We start from the raw sequence: 14,725 nt of genomic DNA, 5'->3' as shown, positions 1-14,725 counted from the left end.
GATGAATAGTAAGTGAATATACATTTGGATACACAGTAGTTACTCTGCACTAATCTTTCTTTCAGTGATTTCTGTACATTTTTGTGTGTGTGAAAGTAGGGAGGAAAAGACAGCTAAGCAGATTAGCTAAAATTCTACAGGGAAAGAAAACACTATTAGAATAATAGCACAAGTTTAATTCAAACCTGGGCTTCGTGTAAAACACTTCAAAAATGATTTATACAAAATATTAAGCAACAGATAAGAGAAAACAAAAATGTTAATCCTGAACTTATGTCAGTTAGGTCAAAAATATAAAACTTGACAAAACACAGATCTTGCGAGATTGGAACAAATCTTGTCCTTCCTTTCTGTAGGAGGCACAATTGAGCATTTGACAAATGCGAAATATGGTTTTTGTATGAGGAGGTCAGCAAATTGCAAAGCCTCAGAGGTGACAAAAAGACTAAACAGATCATCTCAAAGATCCTGCAAAAGCTTGATAACCTTCCACTTCCCTCCCGGTCTACTAAGTTCACTAAAATCTTCTGAACTTGGTTTAAGGAACAGATATATTTTCCTTTTTATACAAAAAGAAAAGAGAAGCAAGTGGCTCTAAATAAATATGACATCCAACCCCACAAAAGCAGAAAGCTCCTAAGCATGGGGATACAACCAGTTCTCCTATCTTGGCCACACATGGTAATGGACAGTAAATGAGAGATGATGTAGCCTACAGACCATGAAAATCCACCAGAGCATGACTACATGTGTGTGTGTGTCTGTATATTTGTAGGTGCCTTTACAGACATTTAAAGTAATCATAAATGCAACTAAAAGTCTTTATGATCAGGTAACAAGATGTACAAAAAACACTATTAGAAAGCAGCCGTTTTCTTTAGTCACTTATTTCCACAACAACAAAAGCTTCAAAATCTGATTCTGACTTAATTTCACTCTACAAATCTCTTTAGATGCCTTTGTGCATTTAAATTATTGAAATAAAACAGTTTTAATAGTACACTTGCACATTGTCATTATTACTTTATAGTAACTTTTCCATTGCCTGCTTTCTGCAATATGCATGCTGGTAACTCTTTGTAGACAGACATTCAGCACCCTCCTCTGGATAATGACTGAATTTCTGTTCTGCTGTTAGCTTCTGTTAGCTCAGCAGTATTAACCCAAGATAATTCCAGGTTTCACAAGACATTAGAGCATTACAGGAGCTATAGCTGCACAAGGTCTTTTGCAAAAATAAAGACCAATTCCAAATGGAAAATGGAAATTTAAGGTTATCTATCCAATAAAGAAGCCAGCAAAATACTTCTTGCATGCACACTAAACAGACGGTGTCTCAGTAAAACACTTACTTTGAAAGAAACTGTACCATAGCCCAAACGCCACCATACATCAGCCCTTTAATGAGCCAAGAATCAATGTCTAGGTCTGCTATAAATCCAACCAGCCAAATAACTAGGAAAGGAGTTCCCAGCATCACCTTCTGACGGAATTCCTATATAGAAACAAACACCAGTAAGTAACTCTGTTTTCAGGAACAGATTGTATAATAAACAGGACAGTCACGAAAACTTAAATTTTCAGGAAGCTTGACAGTGGGGGATAAATCTTCACAATTTTTCTCATTTCTTGTCTTTACACAGGTCCAATTAATTTGCAAGGAAAAGAAACCTTCCTAAAATTATATTACAAATCAATAACTTTGTTTTAGTCTTCTAAAGACTTTGCTGCTAATCCAAAATCAAAGTAACATTAGCTCTTTTCAACAAACCCATAAGTGTATGAACTGCCACACAGCATATGACAATGTCAGTAAATTTTTATAACTCCTGTAACTGCAGTTATGTCATACTGAAGCATCTATGAATAAAAATAGGACCTTTTTTGTCTTACACTGTGTGGCTACAGCTCCTGATGAGAGCACTGAATTCTTTCCAAATAATTAAATTATTTCAAATAATTTCATTACACTAAAAGTTAAATGTACAAACCACTTCAGGTCAATAACCACAGCATTGTTCAAGTACCACAGGGTTAAACCCCAGACTGTAGCAGTACTTTGATGATCTTGATGCAATGTATCTTTATTTCAAAAAATTAAGTGGTAGCAACACATAATATCCAGCACAACACTCTGCCTGAGTGTTGAGAGATACTAAGAAGAAAACATTAACTCTTTTTAAATTATCAAACAATAGGTAGGAGGGCAGTTCTTCATGTTAGAGCAGTATCTTAGCCCTTACACCCTCACTTATGGCCTCTTCCTGTCTGCAGTATTAAACAATACTCTCAGAAGCAAAAGGCCTCCACATTAGAGAGTCACGTATTACTTTATACTGCTAAGACTGACTGCTTCTTTCATTCAACACAATAACAATTAACAATACATAACTAGAGAGGAGATCAGAGTTCACGATACCCAAAATGCTTCCTTCCTCAGCTACCTGAGAGTCAGTTTTGGAGTGTCCACATAATACTCTCCTAACACTTTATTTTAGTTAGCACAAAAACTAAGAGTATGGAAGCTTAGGGTTTTATTTCCTTCTTCCCTAAATAAAGCACCTTTTTTCCTTTTGCAATCACTTTAGTCATAAATAAATAAGAATACTTTCCTTAAAGCTGGAATGTGGGGAAACCACAGTCCTGAACTTCTTTTACACAAACACACAGGTCCCCAAACCAAGAGCAGCCCTAAGACTGATTTACACAAGTGTTATGCTACTACTTACCTTATCTGCTTTCAGTTTTCTCAGAAAGGATGGACTATCATACCCCTTTGCCTGTCTTGCTTCTTGTAGATGATTGATCATCCAAACATTCTTCCTTTGTTTTGCAAGATCAAGTGGTGATTCTCCCTGTCAAGAGTATAAATGTGGGAAATATCCAATTTAAAATAAAATGCAATTGGAGCACTTTTGAAACAGGAGATTGACTGTTAAAATTAATATATTTTAAAACAGTTTAGCTACATTATGGCATACCTTTTGCTCTGAGGCTTACTTGACACCAAACATCATTCATTCCTTTTGGTTTTTCACTCTCTCATAACTATACAAGTGTGCACAAGTCGCATATTAAATGTATGATTCTGACAAGATGTATGTCCTGACAGTAATAATTGTTGTCTTTAGCAGAGAACAATCTATGTTCCACTGTTCTACACACATTCTACATAGTCTGTATATGAAGGACTGTGCTTCCCCCTCAGCTATTGACAGGCAGCAGAAATCAAGCAAAGAATAAGAACTTGTGACCCACTGGATCATGGAAACTCTCCCAAGTCTAAAGCCTAACTTCTTAGTTAATTCTCTGCCTTTTGGCAGACTGATGTTACTAGTATTATGGAATGCTTCTTGGATTTTTTTTTTTCCCCACAAGCCTAATGTTCTTAGGTTCATTTCCATTATGGAAGTCCTAGGAAGAAAACATGAAAGAATAAACTGAGTGCTCATGTCCAACTTATTTCAAGTTCTGAGCTTTTACTCTGAGCTTGTGTTTCATGTATTTTGGGTGCTAAGCCAGCAAAGGTTCATGCTTTTATTTCTGTAATTTCACAAAGGACTAACAAATGAAGCAAAAGAGAAACAGAGTGAAAGATACAGGGACCAAAGGTGCCTACCAAACTGATTTGGTTTTAGTGCTTTTTAAACACTTAGGAAGAGAGCTAAATGAAAAAGTTATTAACTTGGTCTAAAATTATAGAGGAGGCAAGAGACAACCAACTGCAGGTACCTCCAGCTTCAGTTTTGCATTTGACTCTTCCTCTCTTCTACTGGAGTTAACTCCCCTCCTAAACAAATCATTCATGGAGGCTTGAAAAATGGCTGAATCCTCCATCGCTCGGCCCCCTCCTAAAAAAAAAGTGAGACAGGTACTAGAAACTGAAACTACCCAGAAAGGGCAATAATAACTATAGACAGAAGTGATTTCAAAGATTAAAAACTATAGTTAGGCACCTATATCCCATAGAAAGACAACGGGAACTGAGTACTTAACTGTCAGCTCTGCCTTTGAAACCTTGCTCCAAATCTTTAAGAGAGTAAATAGCATAGAATATTAATTAAGAGGTGAAGCTTTTTGCTATTTAACAAGACCTTTCACACCTTCTGTGTGAGAAGTTAACTAGCAAAATCAGTTAAAAAAGAATAACCTTCTGACTTAACTTGGCTTCAAAGTTATTTAGCCAGATGTTTAAAAAACAGATTAAATTAACTCCATTCTCAACAGAAATGCCTGAAATCAAACTATTGGTGCCTGTTTCATCACAGGTTTAATAGCACCTTGAATTGCTAATATCTGGGAAACGCCAGAGATGCTGTGTTTTAGTATCACCTTATATTCCAGACTGTAAAGATTACCTGTGGACAAACAATCCCCTCTGGGAGTTGAGCTCCCAAGTAAATCCTGAAGTTGTCTTGGGGTCCAGCTGAGCATCCCTTCCACTAGAGGGCCATGAGACACCTAGGAACTACCTAGATAAAAAAATTGAGGGAGCTTTAAAGAAATCTTTGACTATGCTTCTCATCATCTGGCCATTTTAATATTTTCCCTGTCTTTACAGGAGTAGTTGATGGCTGAATTCCTTAAAAATGAAAAAAAAAAAATTATTGGGGAACCTAATCTAGTAACACACTAAGATTATCAGCTTCAATAATATATATTTGAAGTATTTAGACAGAAAAAATAATCTGAAGAGTCATTATGATAGGGAACTGTACATGTAGACTTCCATGGACAAGCCTAATATACACTGTATAATCAAGAATCTACATTTAAAGTTCAATAAATTACTCACTCATATATTAAAAAAATAAAAATTTTTCTTAGACCATAAGAGCTCTTTTAGGTCTCTGTATCTCTCTACTAAAAAAAGGAGTTTCTTCTCATACTTAAATAAAAGTTACAAGTTTTCCCCAAGTCTCAGTGATAACCCAGCTCCCTGGGAAATCTGTCTTTGTCTGCCCAATCTATCTACTGGTGTGGCAAGAAAATCTCCTTAAGAAAAAAAAAATCAACCAAACAAAAAAACCCACTTTACTCTGATTACTGAAATGCAGCTTCCAACTCTAACATTAATCTAGTTCTCAAAAATGAAAGAAGTATCTTACTACCAAAAGAAAATACTAATTTCTCGTACAGCATAATAAAAAGAGGGTAAATAACAAAACAGGACTGACTCAGTGCTTGTATCAAGCTCTGCTCTAGAATAGGTGGGCTATTGTTCAAATACTTCAAAAACTGTCATGCACAGCAAAGAACACCTTACTGAGATAACTGGTCCCAATTTGTTCCAAGCCTAGGCAGCCAGCAGCACATGCCTTTCTAACACTGACTGACTGGAGATGATAACAATAAAGTCAAAGTTTGCATCTAGTATTTCAGTCACGTCATCATTTGAAGAAGATTAACAGCTTTCAGCCAATACATATCTGTAATATCAGCTGTCTTGCCACCATTCTTGGTCAATTCCATGGGCTATCTGAGAAAAGGACTTCACTGGATGGTGCTGCAGAAATCTGGAACTAACTGCATGAGAAAGAAGCTTCTCTCAATTCCTTTTATTTGTAAGGAAGCATGAGCCAAACAATTAATTTTTGGCTCATAGAAAACTTTTGTTGAACAGTCAAAGGAAGGGCACCAAACTGAGTTTCTACTGGCCTTTAAGAGTAAACCAAATTTTTTTATTTCCTATATATTTACTACCACTTAAATCAGCATCTGTTATAAAGTCACTGGCTGGATGGCAAAACTGCCATTTCTCAAATGATTTTGATCCTCTGAAGATCCTAAAAACCTGGGAAGGCATTCAAGAAGCCTAGACTTCACTGCAGGAGATAGGCAGTGGTCAGTGAAACCAGACACATGTCTTCTGGCATGACTGGAAAGATATCATGATCCAGCAGGTTCAGAAACCTATTTTTCTACTGACTGCTGCTGTCTGTCAATAAAGAAGGCAAGACCATGAACTACTTCAGGTTAGCATATACTTTTCCATATAGGCAAACACAGAAATTTTTCTTACAGATTTCATAGGAATCCAAAAATGTAGGTATGGTAATGACTTTAGAACTCTTGTCACACTAACCAGTCTGTCAAGACAAGTAAGGTATGACATACTGATTTTTTTCCCCACAAAAATACCTCAATTTTTTACCATAAGTGGCATAGGAAAATAGCTTTTCAGCATAAGAAGTGAGACTAGAATCATAACTCATACACACAACTGACCTTACAGACCAGGAATAATTAATATATCTTCACTTCAGTCCATGTAAGAGGCTAGATTATTTGTTTTAAACATGTATAAAGGTGACTCCCTGTAATGAATTTTCATTCATGAGTATGAACATTTCTGATATTCTGAAGTGGATGTAGGACCTAAAAAGCTGCCAGCAAAATTTGGCTGCTCCCTTAAAAAGGCATGCTCTCCAAGATAACTGATGTGTACTTTATAGATACACATACACACACACACACACATATATATGTATATATATATATATATATATATATATATATATATGTATATATTTCTATCACTTGTGGCCAAGCAAAATAGGCCCTGGTCATCTTATCAGTAGGAAAAATGGCGAAAGGACAAATTAATTAAGTTACAGCTGTGTTTTCAAGCATAACCACTCTGCCTGTAACACTCGTTAGTGGAAAATACAAATATTTGAAGAGAAACTAAGTAAAGAATTCTTTTTCTAAAAGTGAATTCTTCTCTGACACCACAGATGAAACAGCTTGAGTAGCAAAATGCATCTAATTTGATATACAGAGTATCTGGAAGTAATGGACAAAACCACATTCCAAAGGCACACCTTCCAAGGCTGGAGAAGCTCCAAGTCTATGGCAGAAATTCTAAGAGCTGTTTTGCTAGTCTAACATATGCTGAAGATGGGCTCTGCTAGTACAGAATCTAGATTCATTGCTAAGAAATTCTGGTAATCAGGCAAGTTCACATGCGAAAAAAGAGCCCATTTGCTTATTTTGCTTCTACTGGTATTTTCAGGCCTCCAATTTGCTTACTGTCACTGGGAGACGGATTAGAGCATTTGTTAGCTTCCTGGACAGGACTGAGATGTCTCACATCTCACTCCAACAGACTCATCCCACTCAACAACTCATCCCAGAATTTCACTAGAAGATATTCGATCAGGTTTCCAGTTTTGCATCCAAATACACTAGTCTTCACACATGCAGTCTAATTGCACATCCCACTCCCCTACATTTACACAAAATAACTGCTAAAGAATTTACTTGAGTATCTTTTATGGTGCAAATCTATTGGTTATGCATCACTGTTAAGAAAAAAATTGCCAAATGAGACATTAGTGGCATTGCTTTGCTCCGTCTTCATATCCCACTATACCCACAACAATAACCTATTCTTGAGATTTATCATAGTCTGTTACTTCTGCCTCAAACCACTTACAATAAAGCCAGATAAAACATTTACCTTAATATTTTGAGCATCAACATTAGCTCCAGCTTCTAACAGAAGACTAATAACTGTAGTATTTCCTGCTAGCACAGCCCAGTGCAATGCTGTGTTTTTGTGGTACTTGTCTCCCAGATTAACCGAAACGTTAAATGTAAGTAGTAATCGTGTTGGATCCACACTAGAAAAGAAAATTCTTGTTAGATCTACAGATGAACTCAAATACATCCCAACTTATTTTTGGTGCATTCAATTTCTATGAAGATCATTGATCAGGTACACTATATAATAGCAAACTGACATTTTTTGCTGCCAATTATGAATGACTCAAAATCTCTTCCCACCAAAACCAACCATCATTCTGTTGACTTTAAAGGACCTCCCTAAGACAGCTCATTCTGAGATATCAAAAAACATTTGTTCTACAACCCTAGTTTTGTGTTTACCAAAATTTAACACTACTGACAGATTTGTAAAAATATGCACATGATTACATACTTAAACAATGAAAGTTCAAAACATGTTATGTTTCCACCTCACAATCCAGAAGATGAAACTAAAATAGGAGGTGAATGTTGGCCATGGCAACTATTGGTAAGAGCTAATTTGTGTTCCTCCCAACAATAGATAGAGAGATAGGCCCTTCCAAACAGGAATCTAATTCAAACATTTGTTCTTTGGAGAAGTGTTATTTTTCATCAATTTTTTCCAATCATTACCACAGGAAGGATTAGTAAGCACTTCTTCATAGTACCCTCTCTCTTGAAAAAACTCATTGTACTGATTTGAAAGTTATTGGCTGAAATGAAGTAAATCTACTCCACAGTAGCTCCTATGGTGCTGCGTTTTGGATTTGTGACCCAAGCAGTATTGATGACACAGGGATATTTTAGCTATTGCTGAGCAGTGCCTACACAGGGTCAAGGTCTTTGCTGTTCTCCATGCTGCCCTGCCAGTGAGCAGGCTGGGGGTGCACAAGAAGTTGGATGGGGACACAGCAGGGACAACTGATATCAACTGACCAAACAGATATCCAATATTGCATGGCAGCACGTTCAGCAATAAAAGCTGGGGAAGAGAAGTAGGAAGCAGAGGACATTCAGAGTTACAGCATCTGCCTTGCCAAGTAACTGTTACAGGTGACAGAGCCCTGCTGACCTGGAAACGACTGAACTTCTGCCTACTGATGGGAAGCAAGAAATGAATTCCTTATTTTGCTTTATCTATTCAACTGTCTTTATTGCAACACATGAGTTTTCTCATTTTTACCCTCCTCATTCTCCTTCTCATCCCACTTGACAGCAGTGAAGAAGTGGCTGTGTGGGACTGAGCTACCAAGTGGGATGAATTCACAATAACCATAAATGAAGAAAGATAAAATGGCAACTGTATAAAGAACAAGAAAAAAACTTCCAAAAAACTCCCAAACCAGTCACTACTATATGCCACTTGGTTAACACTAAGATAAAGTCAAAACTGCATGTATTACCTATGTGTTCTGTAAGCTGCCCACATTAAAGGTGTCATTCCATTTTGATCCATCATATCTACATCCTAAAAAAAGAAAAAAAAGTTGGTGAGGTAAGTAAGCATCCTCAAGATCCAGCAGATGCAATGTTTCCAATGAGAAACAGTGTTCTAAGACTAATCATCTGAATTGGAAGAAAAACTGGCAAGCTTTTAGCACTCAAACAGTATTTTAAAAATGAAAACAAACATTAACGCCACCATTGCCAAAAAAGAACTGTTCCAATCTATTTTGGAAACTATGAAACAGTCATGCTGTGTAAGACCAGTAATTTCTAACTTACTATTAATCTTCAACACTAAAGATACATATAGGTAGTGTATTATTAAAAAACAGACATTAAAAAGCAGAAAATTAAGATACTGTAGCAATATTTGAAAATATACTTAATAAATTACTGTAAGTACCACTGTCTGAACACTACATCCTAATAATCACCCTTTACACCTACTTTTCCACTTGCAAAGCAATTTTTCTTTAATTCACTGAGATCCAAAGGTATTTATGTATCTGGATATCCAGTTAATGGATGCCAGAGAATTTTAAGATTGAAAAAAAGCCATTATTAAAAACAACCTCCTCAGAAATCAAAGTGATCTATAATCTCTTTCCTCTCCTGCCTAGGGAAATTGGTAATTCCTAAATACTTCAAGGCAGATTAGACTCTCAAACACATTTGGGCAGATTTCACAGACCAGCACTAACAAAATCAGTCCAAGTTAACGTAATGCAGGACATGAAGAGATTTCCTTAGAAGTAACAGAGCTTTGGCAACATTTCCTATACCACTTCTCTCGGTTCTTACTAGGAAAATTAGATTGGAAAGCATTTCAATGAAGTCTTCTGCTAGAGAAATTCCTGACGAAAACCCAGAAAGTGACTGATGTTGCTTTCTGTCATCCCCAGAACCTCCTCTCCTCCAGGAGTCTACAAAATGCCCAGCACTCTGCAATCCCTAACTCATGCTGCTGCTAGCCTGGCCCAGGCAGCTGTTTCCCAGAAAATCCAACTTAGCTCCTCCAAATAATTACTTTTAAAACACCTCTAGCCTGCAGATTACTTTGTATTTGAGTTTTTACTCTGTTGCTTAATTTTTTTAAAAAAGCATATTTAAAAATCACAGTTGATAGAGGAGAAGAACAGTTACTTGATTTACTTGCTTGTACTGTTTGGTCAGAAGGGTTACGTGGTTTGAGATCAGGATCTAACTCTGTTTGCCCACAGTACCTGTATAAGTTAGATCATTCTGAGCCTACCAGGACTATACAACTGCTGGCATTGCCTTTAACCCCCCATGGCTGAAATCATGAAGCAAGTTAGAACCACAGCCCAATCTCAAATTCATTCATCCCTGAGAAGTGTGACTGATTCAGAGCTCACACTGTGTGAACAATGTATTTGGAGGATTGTACAAATTACTGCAATATGAACAATCACTCTTTCATCTTTAGATTTTGTATAGAAAAGAGCCTCTTTGTGACAGTGGCAACATATCTGGATGTAAGTAGAACAGTTTCTTCAATGATTCTACCTGACAAATCCAAACTACATTTTGCACACCAGATGACACTCAAACCCATCAGCTCCAAAGTATTTCCTACACATAAGTAACCTAGGCAGGCTACAGCTACTACTCATATTAAGCTACTACACTGGCTGAAGCAGATCCCTTTGCAAAGGAACTGTAACGAGAGGCAAAGCAGCTAAGATTCACTTGCACACTGTTGTACAGATATAAAAACAATGATGTAGATGTGGATAGCAGACATGTGCTCTAACAAACCTCTCATCAAAAATTCCTTATTATTTCTCCAGATCATTACTGTAACTACAGATTGAGTGAGACATTTTAGAAAGGAAGCTCTGCTCCTGCTTTTTGCCAAAGAGAGGGCTGAGACAAAAAAGTAAACCTTCAGCAGCTGGTTCATATTAAGAAACTGTTCTTCCATTCTGTGGTGTTCCAACAGGCACTTTAGCATTACTTTCTTGTTTAACTCTCAGTGACAGATCAGTGTCATGACCTCATGGAGGAGTGTGCCTGTGCATGGTGCAAGCACTGCAAGAACCATTCAAACAATAAGTGATGAAATTATCAAAAGTTGCACATAATGCTGCCCTCTGCACATGGTTCAGAAGTATGAATTCGGTGTACTACAACGGGCAAAATATCCTCTTGTTTCTAAAGCACAGCTCACATACAAAGATAACCAGATTTAATTCTAGGACACTAATACAAGATTGTGCAAAAAGCTTTTAGTGTGGCAAAAATACCAGGGAGAAAGAGCTTTCTTGCATGAAAAGGAGTTGCAGCAACTCTTCTGCTGCTTAATACTACTTTCTGAAAGCAAGAGTTGACAACGAAGGATTCTGAAGAGCAGCTAGAGAGCAGAACAGCATTAGGTAAGCATTAGGCTTATCAGGACATTTAACAAGCAATGGTCAAACCAGTATTGTGATAAAACAAGCATAGAAAATATCAAGAGATCCCACTTAGAATTACATTAAATCACACAGAAAGGAATGTGGAGTTTGATCCTCTTTAGAACCATTACTGCTTATTTTACAAAACACAGACCTTCATAGAAAAGACCCATAACATCCTTGCTCAGAATCCTATTCTCCATAGGGAAAAGATCTCCTTCACATGAACTGTTGCCCAGGGAAAGGAAAAAAGGCTTTAAAAGCATATAGTAAATAAGATTTATCAGTAAGGCTGATGTAAGTCTGACAACATTTCTTAATTTAGAAAAAATGTGCTAGTTACCCACTAGAAGCAGAGATTTTGTAAGATTGCCATTAAAGCAGAGATTTTGTAAGAGTCCCATAGAACAGAGCAAAGACCAACAAAGAAGACAACACACAGAACTAAACCTACTCCATTCCTTCAAACAAAAGCTCTGTTCTGAATGCCATAGTCCATCAAACACAATCAGTCTTGAATCATAAGGAAGAATACAACTGGACTTACAATTCTCTAAGTAACGGGCTCTGAGTTGGTCTAGGAAATAAAATACTTGGTTCAGTGTCTTAACATTTGCCTGAGTTTGGCAGAGAGAAGAAGCCCCAGTGGGAACTGAGGTGACAATGCTTAGGAGCACTGCTCATGGATCACAGTACCCAAGTAACCACGGCTGCTGGTACCATGCTGATCTCTCAACCTAGATGCCACCTACTTCTAAGCCATAGCTCAGGTGACCCTACATAGCTCAAGACATTGGTTAACATACAAAACTGCAACTCTGAAAATAAAAAAAATGATGAGTAAGTGCTGCTAGTTAAAACTATAAAAGTGATAGTTGAACTATGAGTATGAAATAGTTAAACTATAATTTCAGAAGTAGAATATTTCTTACATAATTTTACCCTATGAGCAAATTTACAGTCACTTATTATCTGTGATTTAGTTACCTCACACATGCACAGGAGGAGAACACACTATTCAACCATTTGTATACCATATCGGTATCTTAACTTATTCCTGGTGAATGTTGTGCATGCAAGCTCCTGATATGCCTCTGGCATTTTTAGTAGCCCAAGTACAATATCAAGCAGTCAAATTGTACATTGCACATTAAGTGCCTTCAAGCTCTTTTTCAGTTTTTCTTTCTCACAATTTTTTAAATAAAGATCTTACCTGAACTTGACCTGTGCTACAGATTCTGTTACTTGATCTCTCATTATATTTATATCGTGTACTTGTACTAGGCTTGATTTTGACACAAGCAACCAACTGACACAAACATGTTCAAATCCTGATACAGCCAGGTATCAGTGTTTCAGAATTCAGTAAGAAGCATGACTAAACAAAAAGCAACATCTATCAGCCACTGCTGCCTCTTGGCTGAGTAGTATGTGCTGGCATGAAAATGGGTTCACTTCCTATCAAAGCCAGAGTGCATCTGACCAAGGGTTCCTCTCCTTCACCACACTCCAGAAATTGAAGGGCTGAACTCGAGCCTCAGATTGCAAATTTTACCATTGGCTGCTGCAGCCCAGAAGAAAGTGAAACAGCAACACTGAAGGTGGGTTCCAGTTCTGTCTCAAAAACGGACAAGGTAGCAACTAAGAGCAATTTCTTAATCTACCTATCAGTCCTCTATTCCAGTATGGAATTTGGATTTTCTTTGATCACACTTATCCACAAAGGCATCAGGATCAGAACAACACAGCGGCCTACAGTGACCCTCATTTTGACATTTATTTAGCTGTCATTTGCCACACAGGTACAAGAATTAGGTTCAGAACAAGGGCTAGCCTACTCTTTGGATATAAGGGAACCTGGGGTCCCTGTAAAGAAAAGCAGAAAACAAGTAGCAGTACACAGGGTAAGCCCACAGAAGAAGCAAAAGCAGTTCAAGTTTCCAAATCCAAATTTCAGCATCACAAAGAAGGTGGGGAAAGAAATAAAGCGAAGAAATTAATGACCCCAGTACTAACTGAAAGAAAATTTAAAAATTGAGTAATGTACCTTCCATAGATTCTAGATAAACTATGTAGCTTCTGTAGTTGAATGTAATATAGCTAGAGAACAATAATTTTAGGGATAGTTATTACAATGCTATTGATATTACCAGATTTTAAACACACAAATCAATACATAATTTTTAAAGTTGAACTTTTTAAAGCGCTGTGAAAATTGCTGCTAAAATTAATTTAAATTTACATCACAGAAAGAATACCAAAATCATACTTGAAAATATTTGAGGGATTTACTAAAAATCAATGTTTTAAAAGCTAATGAGAAGAAAAGCTGTTTTCAAACTAACAAGTTTTAAATTTTAAGGTAAATTTCATGTCTTTATGTATATACTCATGTAAAGACATACAGCTTTTTTTTAATTGAAGCATTATATATTCAAATAAACAGGACAAATCTGTATACAAACATGAAGACAAACACAGAGATACTTCATATTCACAGTAGAATACTTTAAGGGCTATTAGTACTTTATTAATGCTATGCTTTAAACAAGTTCAATACTTGTTTAATACCAGCAAGATTTTTCTGGTAACATAAAACCCACATACAATTATACATAATTTGAGAAGAAATTACAAAATTTGATCCTCAAAAAAACACACTCCTTTCCAATCATTATTTCTTACAAAACAGCAGTTATACAGAATAGGATCAGACTCTTCTTTTGCCTAGCTTACTCTTTATCATACACTAAGTTTTACCAGACGGATACAAACCAAATACTGCCTGGAGCAATAGCTTGGGGTTTTTCACATGTACAGGTATAAGTAATTTTCTGCAGCAAATTAAGTATTTATTTTACACAGACCACACTTATTGATTTCATGTGCTACATGACTCACTGGATCATATCTCACTTGGTATTTGAAAGAATAAGCAGAATACAGAAGTGTGAACAGCATTAGTAGGACTGTCAATACAGGAGGAGCGTTTTGACTTTTCCATATGGTTTACACAGCCTATGGATCACTAAATCTACAAATTACAGTGCAGGGCACGTAGCAAAAACATAATCAAGTTATCAAGTTTTTGAGCAGACAGAACAGATGAGATGTAACAGGAACAGTAATGAATACACATTATATACACACTTTACAGATCTAGCAGTAATATATGGCACTAGCAAAAAGGTTTGGGTTGTTTCATTTTCATTGAAGAATTCTGCAACACTTGCTACCATTGTCATAGCTACATTTAAAGAGTAAATTCATTAGAAATAAAGAATCAGAATTTCCATATACTACATTAGGCATGTGTGAATTAAAGCCAAAGT

The 14,725-nt window shown here is 36.6% G+C and overlaps 1 protein-coding gene across 2 annotated transcripts in view; it reads right to left on the bottom strand.

Moving 5' to 3' along the window:
• Positions 1-14,725, bottom strand: part of ZDHHC17 (zDHHC palmitoyltransferase 17) — an 88,203-nt gene that overhangs the window by 20,610 nt on the left and 52,868 nt on the right. For both annotated transcript variants that reach the window (XM_085568741.1, XM_021528137.3), the window contains exons 6-9: positions 8,934-8,998; positions 7,463-7,625; positions 2,730-2,855; positions 1,353-1,495 (exon numbers count right to left, since the gene is read on the bottom strand). In XM_085568741.1, the coding sequence (XP_085424867.1) occupies positions 1,353-1,495; positions 2,730-2,855; positions 7,463-7,625; positions 8,934-8,998 (497 nt within the window). The remainder of the gene's footprint in view (positions 1-1,352; positions 1,496-2,729; positions 2,856-7,462; positions 7,626-8,933; positions 8,999-14,725) is intronic.

This window comes from Lonchura striata, chromosome 1A, assembly GCF_050655825.1.
Source record: "Lonchura striata isolate lonStrDom1 chromosome 1A, ASM5065582v1, whole genome shotgun sequence".
Classification (NCBI taxonomy): domain Eukaryota; kingdom Metazoa; phylum Chordata; class Aves; order Passeriformes; family Estrildidae; genus Lonchura; species Lonchura striata.
This window is presented reverse-complemented; position numbering and strand designations above follow the sequence as displayed.